Genomic DNA, 23520 nt, shown 5'->3' with positions numbered 1-23520 from the left:
AAATAAAACAAATCATCTAGGATTCACTTGTAAACAAACGGTACACTTAAACTAATAATTAGGTTTGATTCAGTTAAGTCATGAAAGAAAATTCTGAAAGGCATGCAGGAAGTATTTTGATATCTTTCAAAATAAAATACTGATAGATAGATAGATAGATAGATAGATAGATAGATAGATAGATAGATAGATAGATAGATAGATAGATAGATAGATAGATAGATAGATAGATAGATAGATAGGAAGCGTATAAGCTACCAGTTGTATATACACAGTCTATTTTATGGACAAAGAAACTAGTTATATTTAAAGCGTATTTAAAGCGCTTTGAGTGATTTGAAGTGAACGTAGCTGGGACTTCAGGCTACTTTTCCAATGGGCCTGCCCCATGGATGGACAACGACACTAATAAACAACCCTTGCCCCATGCTCACCCTTTTTTACTCCAAAAAGTCCCAGCGTCCCTAGAGGTGAAGTTTACAAGTCAAACTCGAAACCACGACTATTATTTGGACCAGGGGCACGGATAAATTGAAGGAGAGACTAAGTAAAGAAGGCAAACACATGCACAGGGGTTGAGAAAATGGTTTTATTTACTTTGGTAACGCTCTTTGATATGTTTGAGGGTGGAAAAGCGCTCGAGTGCCTTGAAAGTGGAAAGCGCTATATAAAAATATGACCATTTACCATTATATTTGAAAACCGTACTTTTATTGTGAAACTCCAGCGGAAGTGGAGCGAAATGCCGCGTCTTGACAGTGTGGCTGCTGCGCACTGGGGGAAGGGCCTGCCTCTGACTGTGAGGCCGACACAGGAGCACACAAACTTGCGTAGTCTTACCACGGCACTCGCTGTCTCCCCGTTTCTCTCTATGGACAGCCAGAGGGCAGGTGAAGAAACGGGGAACATTGTGGTTGGGATTGCTGCGTTTATCCTAAAACAGGCCATGATTTAATCCCGGGACATTCCTGTTTTTGGAGGAAGTGGAGACGGGAAAAACGATCGAAGGGAAAACGCCAGAGCGGAGCAGGACTTGAGCCGAGGGAGGGAGATGTGCGCTCGGGCCGAGATTGCGGCGGTACGTACAGCAGTCCAGACGTGTTGTTTTACAGCTGTTTTGGATTATTGTCCCTATGCTACATGACAGAGATACGGAGATGACGATTAACAGATTAAAAGACAATTTCTGTACACTGATATTGTGGGAAATCCTGCATTATTTATACTCTGGCCCTGGCAAATGTTAGCTCACCGGCCCCGTCCGTTTCCACGCTGTGAAAATAGCATGAACAGACGGTTCTTGTTACCAGTCCGTTACCAGTCAATACGAGTTGTTCTTCCCATAATAATATGGGGTCTGTTCCACGGAAAGAGTGTTATTTTCAGTGGGTAATTGCATGTGTGGCCTGTTTAGGTTCTGGGGTGAAAGTTCTCCCAGAGACACCCAGATGTTGAATTGTGGTGTTTTACTGTAGAGGTATAATTGCTTTGCACTGGGCCTCTTACCTTTACCCTAAACACAAAAACGTACTTTTAAGGGACAGTGCCCTTTTCCATCATGCTTTGAGTGTTAATTAGTTTGCATCAACGTAGGCTATATGAACACTATATTTTGCAATGTTTGTTTATAATTGTCAGTCCACCTTTTTGTTTGACATACAGTTCTAATTAGTATTCTAGGCCTTTGCCACATCCCTTATGCCATGATTTACATGAGCTCCTAGCCCTCTCCTTGTAGACTTTGCTTAAATATTACCTTTGGGCTTTCCTTTAGACTGGGCAAAAGATGAACTTATGTCTGGTTGTGGCTACTAGCTAGATTGCATAATGTCTTAATTCTAAATACTCTATTTTACTTTTGTCCCATACACTTGTGGTCTCAGAGTTTCACGGGTTTCCCCTCTGTTCCTAGGTATCCCTGTCTAGGCCTGGCCCAAGCAGATTGTTCTAAAGAGGAAGCGCTTAACAAACGGGGGAAGTGAACATGGCTGGGACCACAGGCTACTTTTCCAATGGGCCTGCCCCATGGATGGACAGCGACACCGAGATGAACAACCTGTACCGAGACCTGGAGCTGGGCACCGTGCTCACCCTTTTTTACTCCAAAAAGTCCCAGCGTCCTGAGAGGAGGACTTTTCAAGTCAAACTCGAAACCAGGACTATTATTTGGACCAGGGGCACGGATAAAATAGAAGGAGAGAGTAAGTATAGAAGGCAAACACATGCACAGGGGTTGAGAAAATGTTTTTATTTATAAAGGTTACGAAGAGTGCACAATTCAAAACGCTTTGACCAAAGTAGGAAGATGGTCTCAGATTTAAGTACTAATAACAGACAAGCAAGTGTTTTATAGCCTATATTAACAAGGGTCCGATCAATAAGGACTTTTGGGGCTGATAACAACATTAAGTGGCTTTGGATTGCCAATAAACAAATTTGGTACAACATTTCAGCTTTTGAGGTACTAAATAAGCAATAGTTCAATATTTATTACAATGTTTAAGGTTATAGATTAACCTATGACCATTTTCTAATATTGTTTTGATGATGAAACATATAATCTTGGATAAAAGGCAAGCATGCTTATCATTAAACATGCTAATGCACAATCAGAAAAGCAGAAAGCTGCATGTAGCTACTGTTGAGGAGCAACAATACAATTTTCTCACATTTCGATTCATATCTTGATGGATTTGCCATGATATGGACACAGTTAAATACATTTTAGGACAAAAACAATTGTTTCCTCTCTTATTTTTATGCTAATGATCATAAAACATAAAATATTATTAAATTACACTATGTCTTCACATAGCATAGGGCTTGCTTTTTTTGTTGTGCCAAATGACACTGGAATAGTACCATGAGTGTATTGAGCCATATATGTGTATTTTCCTGTGAAGGTCTTATTGAACAGTTTGATATTATTTTGCAGTCCTGATCCTAATGATAAGCTACAACTGTTTAGTTCAGGGCATCCTTAGTAATCATAAATTCTAGCTTTTCAGTCCAGTCCCTTCATATTGAAAATTACTTCCAGAAGGCAAAATGTCCCCATTTCACAAAACATCATGCACATTACCACATTTGAAACTTTTTCTGCATTAAATAATTATGTTAAAAATCACGGCTTAGCTCAGTGCCTAGATCAGTCAATTAAATCCTCTAACCCATAATTTCAGATAATTAGTTCTACTTAGAGTAGTCACATGCTATAACATTGATCTTTTATAAAGCTTAAAAAAAAAAAAAGGTTTATTTTCTTGTCATTTTGCATAATCATTAATCATGTTACAATAATTCATGAATAACACAAAAATTTTGCATAACACTTCAGTTTTTCCCTAGACCGAAGGGGTTTAGGCTGAAGTTTAATACTTATTTTTGCTTAACTCTCATAACATAAAATCTATTTACAGACAAAATCAACACTCACAATCATTTATTTGTTGAATAATTATTAAGGCTCTAACAATAATGACACAGCATTACTAAGTAGTCTGCTTTTTAAGATCTAATATTTAACGGATTTCAGTAGACATTTAAGGAGATTTTATAAAACCAACTGATTAAATAAATATGATTTATCAGAAAGGATCACATCCACTGTACCACCCTAAATGAGGCAGACTGGTGTTTCTGCCTCTTGTGCAACAGGATGCCTTACGCACAGCTGCGATTTGCTCCGGATGCTGCTGTAGAAAGATTGGCTGGTTTTCTTTTTTTCTTTAGTAGAAGATGAAGAGTATCATTTTCTATACACTGAAGCTTTCGTACATCATGAGCTCATCTCTGCCACCTGATACTTGAGTCAAATTCATTAAGCTTCAGAAATAGAAGACGGGAGTTTTTACTGGAAGTGTTGGGCTGTCTGTGAACAATTTGGCAGCTGTTTTTAACACGAAAGACCCAAATAGAGGCTAAATATAAATCTGCTTTGGTCAAATGTATGTTTATTTCTCTTGTGGGATTTCAGCATTCAAATATTCCTGGGGTCAAAAGGGACGATATATTTATTTTTTGGGGCCAGGTTTTAGGTCTTTTTGAATCACATATTAATACAGTGAGTACAATCTCACATGTATGTTCTTAGTTATATCCTAATTTGTTATATGCTTTGGCAGAACTGTTAGACCGATGTCCATATCCCAAAAGGTTGACAGTCGATCCCCAATACTGTCATTGCAATCTACACCATCTGTCCTTAAACAAGAGTTTTATTTCTACTAGTAAAAGGACTTTATGTAATCTCACCCCTACTGAGGGAATAGTGTGTAATTTATTATCATCTGGACCTGTTTTTTGTATATAGCTCTGAAATCAAAGACACCATCTATAAATACTGACTTATAATATTGCAATGGAATTTATATTTTTTTGATTGATTTTGTTGGCTTAAAACACGATTTTAATTAGTTCTCACAATCATATGATATAAAACTATTGCAGTGCACTGCTTTACATAAGTGGATAAAAACGTAAAACAGCAAGGATTTTTTGTCTCTACTTGGTTCACTACAGTCCTTTTCCAAAAAACCTTAAAGGAACTATGTGCCTGTGCTGTATTATTTTAAAAATGGTCTTACAATCACAACTGAACCTCAGTAGCCGGTACCTTAACCTGTAGATTGAGGACACATAAACAAGTTTTTGTCAGTTAATGGAAAGGTGTTAAGTGAAAGTTCAGAATCTCCAGAATTCAGAGGCTGCACTAGCACTGATTAATGGCTGCAAGTGCTGGGTTTTGGTAGTGAGGAGTCAGATCAGCGAGAATCCTTTTAGGTTTAAACTCATGTGACATTCATTCTGCTTTCTGATCAGATGATCAGATGAAATTATAGCATGAATAAATAGGATATCACGCCCAATGTCAATGTAATTTAGAATAAATAACCATTAGATTTATTATAAATAAAGCTACATTTGACTTGAACATTTTTAGCTTGTATCTGGGCCTGTGGACACATAAACAGATTGGTTTATGAAATTTAAAATCTAAATCTTACATAGGCTAGAGTTCCTTTTAAATACCGCAGTGTGTACCACATTTACTAGTGTAATGCCTCCTTTTGGACTGAAGCCAATGCTCAAACAAAGCCTCATACATTTCTATTTGTCAGGTGGTTACTTCAACCTAAATTACTGGCCTGTGCTTGAGCTTTGACTGATAACCGACATGTCACATATATTACAATAGTAATTAACTGTTTGACGACAATTTGTGTTGTGTCTCTTCTATTACCAAACACATGATACGCATGTAGTTTAGCATGTCGGGCCTGGATGTTACCACAAATGTTATTATTTAATGCTGCAGAAGCAGGTACTACTGGACTAGTTGGTTTACAAGCTACATGAATTGAATGTGTTCATGTCATACGCCAGAATGGAATGGACGCTCTGACAGAGTTTTTCCAATCCTCCTTTATTTCAGACTTCTGCAGTGTCTGCAGAGATGTGTTTGTTTGTATCAAAAAAGTTCTAATCTGAGCAAACTTTATTTTAGACACTAAAGTGTATTTGCTATTATAAGCTTGTTTCACTTGGGTCATTAGAAGCATTGGCAAATAGTCAAATTTTGCATAACTCTGCCATATCAATATGATCACAAATAATGTTTTTGTTGACAATGCGTATTGCATACCGATAAGGCCAGCTAAGTGGATGTTCTTCCTACCATGTTCATATCATAGTGTATTATAGGATTTGCATCTCTTCCAGGTTTGCCTTTCACAAAATTTTTATAAAATGACTCAGGAGATTAGGGCTGACTCACTGACAAAGTTCAAGTGATCTATGAACTTTCTAACCACAATCAGCAGGACAAACCAGTTGTAAATAAATGTTGGTTAGAATCCAGAGATCTGTTGATGTGTTATTGTTTCATTTTTGTTGTTTTTGTTCTAGTCCTGGCCCCTCTTACTTTTTTATGACCAGAAGGTGAGAGAAACACAAACTTTGGATAATGTTTTTGCAGAAACAGACTCACCTTCACTGCTGCACATGTGGTGTGTAGGCGACAAAAGCACAGGATGTGTGGTTTGTAGGCAGGAAGAAGAGCAGGAGATGTGTGTGTGTGTGAGAGTGTGTGTGAGACAAGGTTCAACTAGTCCATATACCAACGCCTTGTCAGGTTCTCGTGGTTTGATATTTCTGTCAGTTTTGGTTTAGAACTCTAATAATTTATCATATTTATTTCCCTTTACTCTGTTGACCTGTGACGCATGATTCAAGATTAGTAAAATGTAACTTTGTACTATAAATAAGTCATTTGTGAAGTAACTTTCTTATCTAGCAAATTCAGAAAGATATCTCTGTATTTTTTTATACAGATTGATACAGATGAATAGTTTTATATCATATGTTTGAGGGGACAAATTAAATCGAGCTTTAAGCAATAAAATCAATCTAAAAAAGCCTTAATATAAATTCCATTACGATATAAGTCAGTATTTATAAATAGTTTCCTTGATTTCAAAGTTGCATACAAAGATCTTTATTTTTTCCTTATAAATGGATGGAGATTCACCAGTGATTCATGGATGACCAGTATTCTGGATCCCAAGCAAATAATCTTCATAATTTTACACGATTCCTTTATATTTAATTTTTATCACTTAGGACAAACTCAACAAATGACTTTTTAAAATGGGAACAGAAAGTCATAAATACATTGCTCAGTTGTGATTAACAGGGTTAGGCCTGATTCTGAACTTAGCTATAAAATTTGTGATTTTATGTATACATAAACTTACCATAAACACTTTCCTTTCTCTACAGTTGACATTCGGGAGATCAAGGAGATCCGTCCCGGTCAGAAGTCCCGGGACTTTGAGCGTTATGTGGAGGACTCTGCGGCTCGGCTGGAAACGGCTCATTGCTTTGTCATTCTGTATGGCACCGAGTTTCGTCTGCGGTCCCTCAGTCTGGCAGGTGAATATGCAGTTTTTCTGTTGTCACAAGAGATGTATGTATAGCTATTGGTGTAAATGATGGACTACTGCAAAAAATGTGGTAAAGTGCTTTTTTATAGAGACAGCCACAAGATATTAAAAGTGATACATTTATAGTTGGCTTCATGACTAGATGGGTAGGTAGGAGCATCAGTGAGTATTTTTTTTACAAATACTGAGAAGTGATTCAAATAGTTTCCTAGCAGCTTCAAAGTTGTGAACTCCGTTGTATAACATTTGATATGTTTAATGATTTTTTTTACCTGTAGCCACATCCGATGAAGAAATGACTATGTGGGTTAAGGGTTTGAACTGGCTTGTGGCTGATACACTGAAGTCTCCAACACCACTTCAGATAGAGAGGTATGACATAGACGCATAGAAATACTTTAGTGGTCAGTGGTTTTCATACTGATTTTACCCTGTACGTGATCTCCTTGTGTTCTCTGTGTCCTTGGGTTGCCCTTGAGTGCTATTGTAAATCCAAATGTTTCATAGTAGCAGTCATCTTTAAGCTAGACACTGGAGCTTTAAGCTAGACATTGTCAGCTTTGATGCAACTACATAATTAATAACTTAAACTGCAAAAAACTACCTCCAGAAAAAGTCTATGTATTGCCAGTGATTCCTGTACTGTATTTTGAGAACCTCTGGCTTTGTAACATGTTTTAGCGCTCACATATGTTTTTGACACCTTCATTTGCTCTTCCTCAGGTGGTTACGCAAGCAGTTTTACGCTGTGGATCGTAACAGAGAGGATAGGTAAGTCAGGCCTGATCAAATCATCCTCACAGGAAATGGAGATAATTAGATTGAGCCTGGTCGTCTAGAGACAGCCTCTGTCCTACCACAGTGCAGTAACAAATGGCGCCACTTTAAGATGGTACTGAGAGGAGAGTAACGAGATACTTCTCATACATTTCTACTCAAAATGTATTTACCTCCTCATGATATCAGTAGCAATTAAAACAGTAGTTCATAATAAGTACAAATTTCAAACTGGTTTTACCTCTATATAGATCATATTTGTTTGTAGTAACAGTACCTCTTGTTGTGAGGTGTCTGAGGTTTATTGAAGGAACTGAGCTCTCAGCTGCACACAGCTCCTCTTCCTGCTGCAGGAAGCACAATGTGGAGGATGGAAAGCTGTTTGTCTAAAGTGTCCAAGTCCAAAAACCCTTTGAAATATCACGGGGAGAGCCTGCATTATTTAAACAAATCTGTTGATTGTAATATATTTATTACAGTTGTATCCAACGTGCATACTTCTTTTGACATCGTAATTAGTAGGTTAAGCTAAATTTATGAGAATATAGTTGTCCTAGTTCTTCAATATGTTGTGTGTTATCATATGTATGTACTGTTGTGATGACTACGTAGTGCAATTATTGTGATATATTTTGATTGCTTGCTAGCATAAAAATAATATAAGGATAAGGTTTCTCTATTAAAAGCCTATATGGAAAATTCCCCCAAATTCTTTTTTTAAGTCAAAAATGATGTTTAGGCAGTTTCAAAGTACTACTGCCTGATGTTGCAGTAGTACTTTGAAAAGTACGAGAAGTCAGAGAAATATATCTTTTGCTATACTTTCTTGAGACATTTTTTTTTACATATTTACATTGAATATGGTTGTCACAGTACAGAGTTTACAGGATAACTAAACCACCCAAAAAAGCCCAGGCCAATTTTGCCTCTAAATTTAAACCTGTTGATTGGTAGTACATGCTTATTAATATTTTTTGTGTATTTTCTTTTAGAATTTCCTGCAAGGATCTGAAGAACATGCTTAGCCAGGTCAACTACAGGGTGCCCAACATGAAGTTCCTTCGAGAGAAACTTCCGGTAACGTCCTGTTTATGACCCAATGTCCCAAAACCTGTCTACACTATTTTCAATTGTTTTTTTGTTTAATTAATACTTATTGCATGATGTTTTTTAGGACTCTGAAATGAGAAATGGTGACGTTTCGTTTAGTCAGTTTGCGCAGCTGTATCGAAGCCTCATGTTTGATGCCCAGAAAAGTGTAAGTCTTGACAACAACTACAACAAAACATACATTTTGACACATATTTTCCAAGACTGTTTACAGCTCAGACAATTTCATCTCCCTGAGCTTATGATGATGATGATGATGAGGGCCAAATGCACCACTCTCCACCCTCCTCCCCCTATTGGCGCATTCTCAAATGGCTTTTGGATCAATATGAGCCTGCTAAAACCTCACTAAAACCTCTTGGTGCAGGCTGTTAGGGCGGACACACATAGACAACACAATGCACAGCCACACACATTGACGGATAGGAAAATGGGCCGACAGACTGGCTGGGGTCACGCTAAATAGATGACCCCACTGCCCTGTACCATCCTGTATCCCCCCACCCCCACCACACCACTGCTTAAGATCTATACACGTCCATCCACATATCTAGTAATGCACACTGACGCAGCACTTTGCCAAATTAACTAAATACATTGCTTTTATTTATTCTTTCAGTTGGATATCCCGTTTCTAAAAAGGTAGGTCAATATTTAATACAGAAAATGTTGTTATCTCCATTATGACCTTGTCCTGTTTTGTGACTTTATGTGAAGCATTGCAATAGGAGGGAATTGGGCCTAAAATGTGAACAGTGTAATGTTACTGACCTATATTTGGGGACACTTTCATACAGCAAAAAGTATGCATTCACACACATTAAGTTAGCAGTTATGGAATTAATAAGAATTCCATGGTAGAAATTGTTTTGACCTGGTTTAATTAATATACAATATAATTTATACTGTATCAATTTATGTAGGTTCATTATTAAATTAAGTTTTAATATTATATTATTAAATATATTTTTAATCATTATCAATAATACATACAGTATGTAAAACATTTTATATACTGAAAAGCATTAACATTTAAAGGCATGATTTTATCTCTGTTTGTCTTTCTCAGATATATTGATAGACCAGAAATAAGGATTTCACTTGAAGAATTCAAGAACTTCTTACTTGAACATCAAAATGTAATTATCACAAACGCTGTGGAAATCCTCTTGATTTTATTCTCATTAATCTATATTCATGATGCAATGTGTTTATCAGGAACTATGGGCCACGGACAACAACAAAGTGCAAGACTTTATGTTCAGTTACTTGAAAGATCCACTACGAGAAGTGGAGCAACCATATTTTTGTCAAGAAGAGGTGCGATCCCATTCATTTTCTGTTCTTTTTTAAAACATTTATGTTACATTTTGTTGTGTGAAATAATGTGTTTTTGTCTAATAAGTGGAAAATTCTCAAATATTTTTATGACCAACTCACAATGTAGATTAACTGGAAGGTAGCAAATGGCTGTGCAGGCAAACATTCAATAACTGGAGAAATTGTTGCTTGAAATCAGGTCTAAATATGGCCTTTTAAAATACAATAAATAATGGATACATTGCAACAGTGACATGTAATTTCCCGTTTAAACATTTTCAAAGAAGGCAGTTTAGGACGGTGTATGGTGTTTTGCTTCTGTAATAAGTGTCTTCTCCTTTTGTTTCTGTGCTTTAGTTCCTGACATACCTGTTTTCCAAGGAGAACACCATCTGGGATTCGTCCTTAGACCAGGTGTGTCCTGAGAACATGAACAACCCCCTGTCCCACTACTGGATTTCCTCCTCCCATAACACGTGAGTACTGTGCCAACAATTTGTGTTTGTTCATCATATACTGGGAGTCTGGGAACAATTACATGCGAACAACACCAAGAATAACCTACATACCTCTGCAGAGGGAATGCATGTTACATTTGATAACTGCAGTTCTGAAAAGCATGATGATACAGTGAAATTAAATCAAAGTCTGAAACTACACAGTTCCTTTCTACTCATCTAAAAAGTGGAGCAAAAACTGCCATGTTACTACAATTTAGTTTTGTCCATTGTTGTTGACTAACACATTTTTGTCATGGTTTTTGCCAATGTCATAGTTTTGCTGACTGAAACTAAATAAAAAGTAAAAGTAATTATACTGCTTAAAACTGACTAAAAAGACATGCATTTTCATTGACCAAAAGTACATATTTTCTTCAACTAAAAAGTTCTGACATTTTTGCCAAATCCTAAAAAGTAAACATGAATGAATAAAAAAGGAATGAGCACAGACTAGATCCAAGTTTTACTTTTCAATCCAAAGCCCCAAACCAGACAATAAACAAACTCAATGTCCAAGAAACACATCTGTACATGTGCTCATGCAATGTGACAACAAGTCTTACTTAATTTTTGTCCATCAATCAACACGTTGCCACATCACCCGGTCAGATAATGTTCTGCCTTTTGGGACGAACTTTAAAGCCCATCTTGCTCATTTGTGTTTAATTCGATTGTCCCTAATAGCTTTCCCACATCATCCCATTTTGACTGACTTTGCACTGGTCTGTCTCACTGGTCTCACATGTAGTTTTTCACTACATCGAATGTAGACATAGACTTTGGGCTGCCTCAAACAGAAATGTATTTAAACTAACTCCTAACAGTCTCTTGCTAAGGGCTTTCAGATGGTGGTTCTGTAGTTAAACAGCAAAGTCTGTCAACACCTGTTAATATACACCAAAACACAGGAAATATTGTCAGTTCTTTAAAACTGTACAAAATCTTGCATCCAAGTGGCTCCAACAGGGTTTCTTTTGACTCATATTGTGAACCAGCCTATGTGAAAGGTCTATAAAGATGCATGAATATATTTTTTCAATTTTATTTTCAGTGTTTTGATGCAACAGTGCATTTTCCACCTGTGTTGAAATGCCTCTTGTATGTGATGTGTTTCTGTAGTTTGACGGTACCCTCTTATTTTTAGCTATCTGACAGGAGACCAGTTTTCCAGTGAGTCGTCCCTGGAGGCGTACGCACGTTGTCTGAGAATGGGCTGCCGCTGCATCGAACGTGGGTCGACAACTAACAAACAGCACATACTTTAAGACCACAAAAGATCATATCACCACAGCTTTTCTTTCAGCTTCAATAATCACAGGCTTCCTGACACCCCTTCATATCCTTTTAGTTACTTACTTTTGAAGCAGACGACTAGACACACCCCTTTACGTTGACAGACTTGTATAACAGTAGAACATGGTCTTTTCATAGAACCTGCTTGACTGGGCGCTAGTGTATAGACCTGGATTACAGGAAGTATAATGGTCATTTTATATTTGAAATGTACACATAAATTACATCTACTACTCACATCTATTACGTTCTAATTCTCAATTTGAATAAGATGGATGTTTGCAAAGTATACTCTGTGTATAGAGAGTGTAAAGTCGGTATTCTGCTGAAGTAAGAGTCATTTGATTTTTGTCTCTAGTAAACAAATGTGTATATCAGACATTATTTTGCTTTATTTAAGCAGCTCACAATGGATGGTTGGTTAGTGAAAAAGACAGAAAGAACTAAATAGGACAATGGATCAACAAAAAACAGAGCTCTAAAACTAAATGATGCATGATTTTATCTTTTTTATTTTTCAGTGGACTGCTGGGATGGTCCAGATGGCATGCCAGTCATCTACCATGGACACACCCTTACCACAAAAATAAAGTTTTGTGATGTCCTGAACACCATCAAAGAGCATGCTTTTGTTACATCTGAGTGAGTGCCTTCAATGTAAATCTGTAATCACAATATCATACCATATTGATCTAGATATTATTGGTTTTACAGCTGAGTCTTAACATTTAGGGTTTTTTTCTCTTCAAATGTTTTTATAGCCTGTCTTAAACCAGTGGCTTAGTTAATGCTTTATTTTCATAAACACTACTTTTTCAAAAATCTTGTGCTTTGTAGTATATGCTAGTGCAGTTTTAATTATCCAAAGATTGAATACAAATAAAGGCATAACTAAACCATATGTTGTTGTACAGTTATCCTATCATCTTATCCATTGAAGACCACTGTAGCATCGTGCAGCAGAGGAATATGGCTACTTTCTTTAAGAAGGTTTTTGGGGAAATGCTGCTGACAAAAGCAGTGGATATCGCAGCTGATGGCCTTCCTTCTCCAAATCAACTCAAAAGAAAGATCCTCATCAAGGTCAGCACCTCCACTGTTCTATATAAGTACTATTTCTTTAGCCTTGTGGTCTGTCCCCTGTAATTAAGTAAAAAAACAAAACAGAAACTCTTGCATGGGATGCTGGATTCAGTCAATACAGCATTTAGTTTTGGGGCCAAAATATTCTATTGTACATATAGAACCTTTCCCAATTTTTGTTAATATTTTTACTTTTTTGCCTTTCCTCAGAAGTAATCTTATCAGTGACATCTTCTGAATTGAAATCCTCTCTTTGCAGCATAAGAAACTTGCAGAGGGCAGTGCCTATGAAGAAGTGTCCACCTCTACCCCATATTCTGAGAACGACATTAGTAACTCCATCAAAAACGGTATCTTGTATCTCGAGGACCCTATCAACCATGTGAGTAGGGTTAATGTCCTCTAAAATGTTTAAATAAACCCCATCAAAGCATAATCCTTGGTTCTTGAAATCTGCCTTTTGTTTTTGTCCTTTAGGAGTGGTACCCTCATTTCTTTGTCTTGACAAACAGTAAGATCTACTACTCTGAAGAAACATCCAATAATCAAGGCAATGATGATGAAGAAGAGCATAGAGAGGTCAGTACAGACATCTGGTATGATGCTGACGCCACAAGTCTAACATCAGACCCAACACAAGCTGCAGTTTTGAGAAGATACTCAATACCCAATGGATACCCTCCCGTCATCAGCTCAAATGCTTTCATTTGCTAATTTATTTAAATGGTACATAATGTAATATGTTGCAGATTCTAATGGGAATGTCAAAAAACACAAACTGTTAACTTCTAGTTTAACACTCCATATATACCTCTAGACTACCACTATATCTCTCTTTTGGTCCCAGGTGTCAAATGGTGTAGACCAACATGTGACAGAAAAGTGGTTCCATGGTAAACTGGGGGCCGGTCGAGATGGTCGGCATATCGCAGAGCGGCTGTTGTCTGAGTACTGTCTGGAAACTGGAGCACCTGATGGGTCCTTTCTAGTGCGGGAGAGTGAGACATTTGTGGGGGACTACACACTGTCCTTCTGGTGAGGCTCCCAAAGGGGTTGTCATAAAATTCCTTCTTTGAATTTGAACCCGACTTGAATCATACTTTGAAAATCAGACCGATTGACATACCTTCAGTTGCATGTGTCTTTTTCCTGAACCACAAAATGATATCATAAGTAGAACATTTTAATTGAATAATTATGCAATTATTATATTTTATGTTTTGTAATTTTCAACTTTTGTGAGATTATTGCTTGTTAAATTAAATGAAACAATTACTGTAAAATGTAATATATTGAGAACTGAACTAGTGGATTTATCTGTTCACATACAATACCGTTGAATTTACATTGCATGTTCACACTTCAATAAGAGGCCGAGAGGAATCTCAATTAACTACAGTTACAGTATTGACCTGAATGTATGTGGAGCTGAAATCAGTCAATATCCCTCTAATATTGATTTAATTTTGTTGTCTCCCAAAGACTGTAGGCTTAAAGTCGAACTTATTGAACTCAAACCTGCACAAAAACTACAGTACATGTAAAATATATCATGAAACTAAATCAATTTTATTTGTTCTTATTTTATCATCAGGCGTTCAGGGCGGGTACAACACTGTCGAATCCACTCAAGACAGGAAGCTGGCTCCCCAAAGTTCTACTTAACAGACAATCTAGTATTTGACACCCTGTATGCCCTTATAGGGCACTACCAGCAGGTGGCGCTACGTTGCAATGAGTTTGAAATGAAACTGACTGAGCCTGTGCCTCAAACCAATGCCCATGAGAGCAAAGAGTGAGTTACTTTTATTATTTATTATTATTTTATATTTATTTAGCATATCAATGTTACTGCTGGCCTAATGATGTGTGTTCATCCTAGGTGGTACCATGCTAACCTGTCGAGGAGCCATGCTGAAAACATGCTGATGAGAGTCCCACGGGATGGGGCATTTCTTGTGAGAAAAAGAGCAGAACCAAACTCTTTTGCCATTTCCTTCAGGTAAATTGGATTCTGTGTCCTCCCAGCAGTACAGGACAAACCCATCCTTTACCAGTATGTCTGCTTTCTTGCACAGAGCGGAGGGGAAGATAAAGCACTGTCGTGTGCAGCAGGAGGGTCAGACTGTGGTGCTGGGCACCTCGGAGTTTGACAGCCTTGTTGACCTAATCAGCTACTATGAGAAGCACCCACTCTATCGTAAAATGAAGCTCCGCTATCCAATAAACGAAGACACACTGGAAAAGATAGGCACTGCTGTGAGTTCAGAAACACATGCACATTAAATATTTGAATCTATGTCAAGTGTTGTATTATTTTTCTTTTTGCTTAGGAGCCTGACTATGGATCACTGTATGAGGGGAGAAACCCTGGGTTTTACGTTGAGGCCAATCAAATGCCGACTTTCAAGGTAAGTGTTTTGTAACTTTGTGTATGTGTTTAACTTAATTATTTACTCTTAAAAACCTAATTATTTACTCTTATTTTTAGTGTACGGTTAAAGCTATGTACGAGTATAAAGCTCAGAGAGATGACGAATTGTCCTTTCCAAAGAACGCCATCATCAACAACGTGGACAAACAGGAAGGAGGATGGTAAGTGACCCTTCTATACTTGACTGGCCCGCATTTATCCTACAAATCTTCATTATCTTTAGTTGCATGCTTGTTGTCTTTCAGGTGGAAAGGTGATTGTGGGGGGAAGAAGCAGATGTGGTTTCCTGCCAACTATGTGGAGGAAATCAGTCCTACTGCTGCGGAGCCTGACAGAGCTGTAAGAAAGAGTAACTAAATAATGGTTTAGACACATGTTTGAAAGAAATCAACTTTACTTGACTTTCATTCAGCAGGAGGTAACAGAAAATAGCCCACTGGGAGATTTGCTCAGAGGAAGTGTTGATGTGTCATCCTGTCACATTGGTAAGCTGCCCTTCTTTACCCTAAATAGACATACAGTAATCTCCTTTATATTATAATAAGCCATAAACTCCTTTAGTTTTCCAGTTTCTGTGTATTCTTTTAGTAGAGAAATCGATCTTCAAAATGATTTTAATCTTTTTGAAGTAATAGTAATTTGTATAGAGTAATGAATTGTGTGAATGAGAGCATAATGTATATGAAGAGCCAACTGTGTATATTCTCGGAAGAAAAGGTTTAATAAGAATTGAACCTGTGTCATATGGTTGTCTCTAGAACTCCTTATTGGTGTCTAAGCTTGTGGCTCCATCTAGTGTTGTCTATGGGCATTACAATCCAGTGAAGCCACTCTGGTTTGGTGCATTTACTTGCCATAAAACCAGGAGTGGGCAAATGTTTTTTTTTCTCGAGGGCCATATTCAAATCCAGGCATGTGGTGTAGGGCCAGATCTATGCGATCTTCTGTAAAATATAGGCTTCTGTACTGTATTATTACCCTGTAATAATTATTATCAAAAACCTGCATGGGCCAGATTTTGCCCCCCTTCCCCTCTTATCTTTTTAAAGGATTGCACATGGAAATTAGCTTCCCAAGATAGAAATAAATAAATTATTGTTAAATATATAAATGAAACTAAAATAATGAAAATATAAAAGTGGCCATTTTTTCTAAATTTCCAGGTCAGGTTTAAATACATTTTACTAATATTTTAGAAGGAAGAAAAAGTTCCTTGTGTCTGTATAGTTGTTTTTATTAATTTGGGGCTACTGTTGTAAATGTTTTCTGTATTAGTCATATTTAACTGTTTATCTTAATTTTTTTATTCATGTATAAAGCTATAAGGCCTGAAGGTAAAGGAAGTCGACCGCACGTCTTCTCTCTTGCACCAAATCCCTCAATGAGACTAGGTCCTGTGTTGGATGTCGCTGCTAACAGCCAAGAGGAACTGAACCAATGGGTTTTGAAGATTCGGGAGGTGGCAATGACCTCTGAGGCCAAGGTAAATTTAACATATTGTGCTGCTTCCTAGACACTACATGTACTTCATGGCAATGGTATATTATAATTATTATTTATTTTTTTCATTAGCTGGAGGAGGGGAAGATGATGGAGAGAAGGAAGAAGATTGCACTGGAACTGTCTGACTTGGTCATCTACTGCAGACCTGTGCCATTTGATGAAGACAGTAAGTTATTTTATATTGTAATTTTATCATTTGATGATTCTGTACCATTTTAGTATTGTAGTTCAGATACCAGTAAACCTTTTTCACAGAGATTGGCACTGAACGGGCCTGCTTCCGAGACATGTCATCTTTCCCTGAAACAAAGGCTGAAAAATATGTCAACAAAATCAAGGGGAAGAAGTTTTTACAGTACAATCGTTTACAACTGTCCCGGATTTACCCAAGAGGCCAAAGACTAGACTCGTCCAACTACGACCCTCTGCCCATGTGGCTATGTGGGTCTCAACTGGTGGCACTCAATTTCCAGACTGCAGGTTTCTCTTTCTTTATGAAGGAATAAAACAAGATCCAGACCCAGTCATATTAAAGTTCTTATTGTGTCTTTCTTTTGTATCTTTCTTAGATAAGCCAATGCAGATGAACCAGGCCTTGTTCATGTTGAATGGGCGGTGTGGTTATGTGCTCCAGCCGCCAATCATGAGGGACGACACCTTTGATCCTTTCGACAGACACACACTTCGGAGCGTGGAGCCTGTCTCTCTGCAAATTGAGGTTCAGTGTTTTTTGTATATTTGGAAAGGAGCATGTAATCAAGTTCAAATATTGTGGAATATATTGTATATATTGTTTCACTTGACTTGACTTTGAAATGTTGAAAAGATACACAGACCTAAATCATTGCCATTTTATTTAAGGTTTTGGGAGCTCGGCATTTACCAAAACACGGCCGTGGAATTGTTTGCCCACTGATTGAGATTGAGGTGTGTGGGGCAGAGTACGACAGTGCCAAGCAAAAAACAGACTCTGAAGGTGAGACTTATTTTTTAAATTTTTTTATTTTTTGAAGCAACAGATGTTTTTGTTCCCTCGTTATAGAAAAACAGGAAGCTGGCAAAAACATGTGAGGGTGTTGAAAGGGGATGACTTTGCTCAGAAGTACTAGTCATATACTTTACCATAGTTTAAGCCTCTATGTGTATTTGAGGTTAAATATTAACTTGGAGGTGACCTGTTTTCATTTTGTTTTGTATTCATACAATCCTTTTTTTTTTTTCTCTCTCTCTCTCTCCTCTGCAGCTGACAACGGCCTAAACCCCACTTGGCCGAGAAAGCCATTCCAGTTCACTGTGTGCAACTCTGCCTTTGCCTTTCTGCGCTTCGTTGTCTATGAAATCGACATGTTCAATGACCAAAATTTCCTGGCTCAGGCTACATTCCCCATTCAGGGTCTCAAGACAGGTACCACAATCTTAATAGTAATGGAATCATATCATATATTTAAAGTAAAAAAAAAAAATAAGAAAATAGTATACAGGGCCAGCTCTCTACCTGAAATGATATAATAATAATAATAATAGTTGTTTATATATATATATATATATATATATATATATATATATATATATATATATATATATATATATATATATATATATATTACACCGTAAATTTCGGACTACAGAGCGCACCTCAATATAAGCCGCACCAGCTAAATTTGAAAAGAAAATCAATTTTGTCCATATATAAGCCGCACCTGAATATAAGCTGCAGGTTTTCATATTGTAACATGAGATATTTACACAGAAAGACGGTACACCGACACGCTTTTTTTTAAACTGTGCCTGAAAATTGGCATCAACACGGGATGAACACATCTGCAGGTTTAGAAAATAAAGCTGCACCAACACGGAAAATCTGCTTTTATTTCCTCTGAAAACTTTTGTCGTCTTTTTACATTGACCAAGTTGGATTCATTGATGTCGAGCTTACGTGCAGTGGCTCTATTTCAGGGGTCGGCAACCCGCGGCTCCGGAGCCGCATGCGCCTCTTTCAGCCTTATACTGCGGCTCTGCGTGGCTTGGGAAAATAAATTTTAAGTATTTAATTTAAGTGCATTTTATTTCTGTTAGCTCTTTTTTATTGTAGTTTAAATTGGAAGATTATTGTGATCTTAAAATAAAATTATATTTTCTTATTTTTCGTTGCTCAAAATAAGCGTCACACTCGCGGAACAATGTTCAAAACAAACACCGCTCACAGACACAGACACAGACACAGCTCACAGCTCACAGTCCTGCGTAAAGAGCCCTGATTTTCAGACGCTGTGCGCACAGGGGTCAGGAGCAACTTTTGCCCGTCCCTAATGACACACTAATAAGGTCAATAAGGTCGTCCATAGATGTATCATGAAAATCCTGCTGGAAATCGCCACAAAAATCTATTTGATGTAGTAGCAAGTATATTATCTGCTCTTGTCTCCGCGATGACGTTTCACGTATAACACATCAGACACGACGCACAAAAGTAGAGCCACAAGCGAGTGAAAATGAGCCAAAACAAAAGTCTTTGGAGAGCTTTTAACAAAAGGGAAAAGGACAACTGAGGAGCCAGAAGAGGAGACTACGATCTTCAAGAAAAAGAAAGATAAATTTAACAGACAATGCCTACTTAAAATCTGGGTTTGTCGCTACAGGTGACTCACGCGCAGAGTCCGCTCTGCGTAATATGCGGGAAAAGCAAATGAGGCAATGAAACCTTCAAAACTGCTTTGGCACATGGAGAATAAGCACCTGGGATTAAACGATACGCCTTTAGAGTTTTGTGGGTTTTTTTTGAAAGAAACTGCGGAGCAGAGTAGACATAATCACATAATCAGCGCAGAGCTCACACTGATGCAGCGGTTTGGTGAGTTGTATTTTTTTATGCACTTAAGTTATTTTTGCATATTTATCTGCCACGTGTAGAAGGCTTGTCCGTGAAAATAAAACCTACATTATTCCGTTACATTATTATTATTATTATTATACACAGTGTTATCTTCATTTTAGATGTCAAAAAGTATTTGCGGCTCCCAGTGTTTTATTTTACGTGGAAAGTGGGTCCAAATGGCTCTTTGCGTGTTACAGGTTGCCGACCCCTGCTCTATTTCCTTCTTTATCTTAAAAACTGCATCATATCCATTTCATGATGCGCAAAATGATCGTTCAAAATCAAAACTAGTGAATTCTTCAGAGCAGAATCTTTCCCCACGTCTGTCTCACTTTTACGTTTACAGCTAGAGAGCGCCCCCCAGGGGCCGTTATCCAGTAAAATTCCATAAATAAGCCGCACTGCTGTATAGGCCGCAGGGTTCAAAGCGTGGAAAAAAAGTAGCGGCTTATAGTCCGAAATTTACGGTGTGTGTGTGTGTGTGTGTATATATATATATATATATATATATATATATATATATATATATATATATAAACCAATTTTTATCCAAGCCTTGCGTGCTGGGAATTGTGAGCTATAAGTGTTGGTTATTTTTTATTGTGTAACATTTACGCTTCAATTGGTTCTAATGTAATGTCAAAATGTGACTGTAGGTTACCGGTCAGTACCTCTAAAGAACAGTTTCAATGAGGATCTGGAGCTGGCCTCACTTTTGGTCTACATGGAGATCACCAGAGGCAGGGTGAGTCTTTCTACTTTGATCATTGTAAATATCAGTGTTTTGAATTGATGTGGTGATTTTCAATCCGTCTGGGTAAAAAACTGATTTTAATCACTTTGTGAATAATTAACACTTCAATCAATATACCCATCCACAAATTGTGATAATTTAATCTAAGTGTCAAAATGTGACATTTGTTTCTAAATTATGATGTCTGTTTTTCATTTGTGCCACTTTTCATTTTTAGGATGAAAATGGAGAGGTTCTAAGCCCGTTTCTGGCTGTGGGGTCTTCACCTGTGGCCCTGTCGTCTCAGGCGAGCCGAGAGCGTTTGGGGGAGTTTGGTTCTGTATCATCACTCTCCTCCAACATGTCTCCTCTGCCTCAGTCCCCCGCTCAGGCTCAGGCTATAGGCTACAGGGGCAGGGAGGGCTCCTTTGAATCCCGCTACCAGTCCCCCATGGATGACTTTCGACTGTCCCAGCAGTCACTGTTGGACCACATGGACTCTCAGAACAGGAGGTGTGTGCTGTAGTATATCAGGCTTTAGCAGTGTATCCCAAATGAGCCAGTGCTCAGGCTGTCTTTGTGTCTGCAGTAGGATGCTGCGTGGGGCCCGTGTGGGTGGAGAGAACCGTGTCTGAGTCCAAGCCAATCAGGATGTGCCCCCCCACCCTTGTACTGATGATGTCACTGACTGCTGTGAACACTGTTTCCATGGAAACGCCCACCATCGCTTTGGCCTACATTTCAGGCAGCTCTCATTTTCCAGACCCCCACCATCAGCCTGTTTGCCCCAGCCCTGTTCCGGCCTCCTGTTCTCCTGAGGAGGGACTCGGACACAGAGGTGGGACGTCCTGCGAACAGGAACAAAAATGGCTGAAAGTCCCTGCTCTGAGCTGATTGCTGTGGGGATTGGACATCCTCCTCTGTTGAAGGTGTGCACATCAACTACTTTGGAGGAAGGAAAAAGAGCAGTTTAAATTAGTTGCCCTTCTCATTTTAGCAAATCTGAATATATAAGTATGTACTGTATTTATTCCTGCTGTGCTGTTGTCCAGAGAACAGTAGCAGCTGATCTGCTCTCAAAGAGCTCTTTCTCTGTTTTAATATTCTAATTATTTAAACATTTAAACATTCATAATGTGAGTTTTATGTATATGTGTAAAACACGAGGGCTCAGTATGTTGTTTTATTGTCTCTTTTCTTTGTGCCTCCAGTGTAGTTCATGCAAAATTTGGAGGTGATTTAATATTTTTTAGGCAATTCGTAGCCTGTTTTTTTTGCAGCAGCCAGCCTCTCATTTTCAGGCCTTTTTTCTTACATTCCTACAAACTGCACATCATTCCCCTGCACTGCAGGTGCCTTTAAGCCAGTCTCACACCTTTTTAATTTCTCTTAATTTTTTTTCTTTATCCACATCATGATGGTGTTGAGCATCAGGGACTAACCCAAAGGTTTTAGATTGCATATAAAATCAAATATACCTAATATTTTTGAATGTAATCCAAAAGACTGACTGTGTGCACTCGTTACTGGAATTTAGAGGCTGCAAATAATTATTTTTATTATGGTCATGGAGTCATAAGTTGTTTTACCTTTTTTAATCTATGTTTTACAGCTACTAATACAGCTACAAATTTTCAGATGAATTTTGACCCTAGAACTGAATCCTCATTTGTTGATATTCTGTTGATTGATCAAATTATTCCCTTTATGGTGAAGTTTAGCCCTGGGAATTTGAGACATTACAGATGATGCATCATTGGAGGCTGTGTTTTGTCATTATATTAAGAATTGTAGTACTTGTCTAAACCTCGCCTTCTGTGTTCTGGGAGAGTGGGATGAGGTGCTTGGCCATCACATGGATTTTGACTGGGTCTTTGAAGTCTTGACCAAGTTTGTATGAAACATTCTGTCTGTAATGAGACTTATGTTAGACAGTGTTGGAAGAGTACTTTAATATGTTAAACTCAGTATTCTCACTCAGTGGTTGATCACACACTGGGACTAAGCCATACAGTGTAATTGTGATGAAATAACAGCAGGAAAGGGAGGGAATATGCAGGTTCTCGCCCAAATCATTGACCATCCTGTTGGAAATGTCCCAATGTTATTTTGTCTTTTCTCATTGAATGGCCTTTGTGAAAAGCTCTCCCTCTAAAGCTGCATCTTCTACTGCTGACCTTTCTGCTTGTGTCCATGCGCCTGTCTTTGTACACCACCATTTAGCCATATATTTCACAAGACCAGCTAGGTCTGAACACCTGCGCACTCACTCGGGTCTGCTCAGGACAGGTGAAACTTCGCACCTGACAGTTGCCCTGAGCTCACTGTCTATAGATGTCAATCAACTGGACTTCAGAGGAGTGGGTGAGCAGAGCCCGTCAGTGTCTTACCTTGTCTTATGTCTGATTTTACAAATGCCTTTGTGTAATGTGCCTAAAACTCTGGAGAGAAAATGTACTCATTTTAATTTTGCCTTTCATATAAAACATACTCAAGCCTAAAAGTAAATAAAATAATACTGCTTTAATTAAGGACTGTCTTTGTGTGACTCAATCTTCAAGAGTTTTTGCTCTCAAAGTAAAAGGATGACCAAGGCAGACATTTTATTCTCAAAATTATGTCTTCCCTGCCTTGTATTTGCTGGTCTGTTCTGCTTGTGAAAATATGAATCTTTGCTATGGTTCATCGGCCCAGGGAAGCACAAATGCATTAATACAGCCAGTTGAATACAACTATAACTTTTGGTGCTTATTCAAAACATTTACAGAAAATGTACTTAAAAACAGTTGCACATTGTATTACAAGTTATTTTATTTTGCAAATAGTGTTGTAAAAATTGTACATTTAGCGTCAGTATGGAGCTTGCTGAAACAAACTCTGTTCTTCAATATGAAAGTTCCATAAAAAATGTATTTTCCAACGTCAACGCCAAGCAGCACTCAATGCTA

General features: G+C 37.9%; 1 protein-coding gene across 4 annotated transcripts; it reads left to right on the top strand.

Moving 5' to 3' along the window:
- Positions 1–768: 768 nt before the first annotated feature.
- plcg1 (phospholipase C, gamma 1) lies at positions 769–23103 on the top strand. Of its 4 annotated transcripts, none has more exons than XM_033969820.2 (33): positions 769–1078; positions 1913–2201; positions 6781–6933; positions 7223–7316; positions 7668–7715; positions 8714–8798; positions 8896–8979; positions 9451–9473; positions 9901–9970; positions 10050–10151; positions 10509–10627; positions 11796–11881; positions 12466–12586; positions 12859–13027; positions 13287–13409; positions 13505–13606; positions 13875–14062; positions 14622–14822; positions 14910–15029; positions 15106–15286; positions 15361–15438; positions 15519–15622; positions 15707–15800; positions 15874–15946; positions 16781–16944; positions 17034–17130; positions 17220–17444; positions 17534–17682; positions 17826–17940; positions 18208–18369; positions 20496–20584; positions 20811–21085; positions 21165–23103. In XM_033969820.2, the coding sequence occupies exons 2-33, from the start codon at positions 1985–1987 to the stop codon at positions 21205–21207; spliced, it is 3954 nt and encodes a 1317-aa protein (XP_033825711.1). In that variant the 5' UTR covers positions 769–1078; positions 1913–1984; the 3' UTR covers positions 21208–23103. The 4 variants fall into 4 exon arrangements, with proteins under 4 accessions (XP_033825711.1, XP_055078779.1, XP_033825710.1 ...); XM_055222804.1 differs by having other exon boundaries at positions 780–1078; positions 15877–15946; XM_033969819.2 differs by having other exon boundaries at positions 780–1078; positions 15877–15946; positions 21162–23103.
- Positions 23104–23520: the final 417 nt, after the last annotated feature.

Source organism: Periophthalmus magnuspinnatus, chromosome 7 (genome assembly GCF_009829125.3).
Source record: "Periophthalmus magnuspinnatus isolate fPerMag1 chromosome 7, fPerMag1.2.pri, whole genome shotgun sequence".
Classification (NCBI taxonomy): Eukaryota; Metazoa; Chordata; class Actinopteri; order Gobiiformes; family Gobiidae; genus Periophthalmus; species Periophthalmus magnuspinnatus.
The sequence above is the reverse complement of the archived record's forward strand: the minus strand, read 5'-3'. Positions and strand labels throughout refer to the sequence as shown.

Bases quoted from the DNA above. Each gene is read 5' to 3' on its own strand.
- plcg1 (XM_033969818.2), top strand. From the start codon at position 1,985: ATGGCTGGGACCACAGGCTACTTTTCCAATGGGCCTGCCCCATGGATG. The intron at 10,152-10,508 runs GTGCGATCCCAT...TCTGTGCTTTAG, and splicing joins CATATTTTTGTCAAGAAGAG to TTCCTGACATACCTGTTTTC. The intron at 20,585-20,810 runs GTGAGTCTTTCT...TTTCATTTTTAG, and splicing joins TGGAGATCACCAGAGGCAGG to GATGAAAATGGAGAGGTTCT.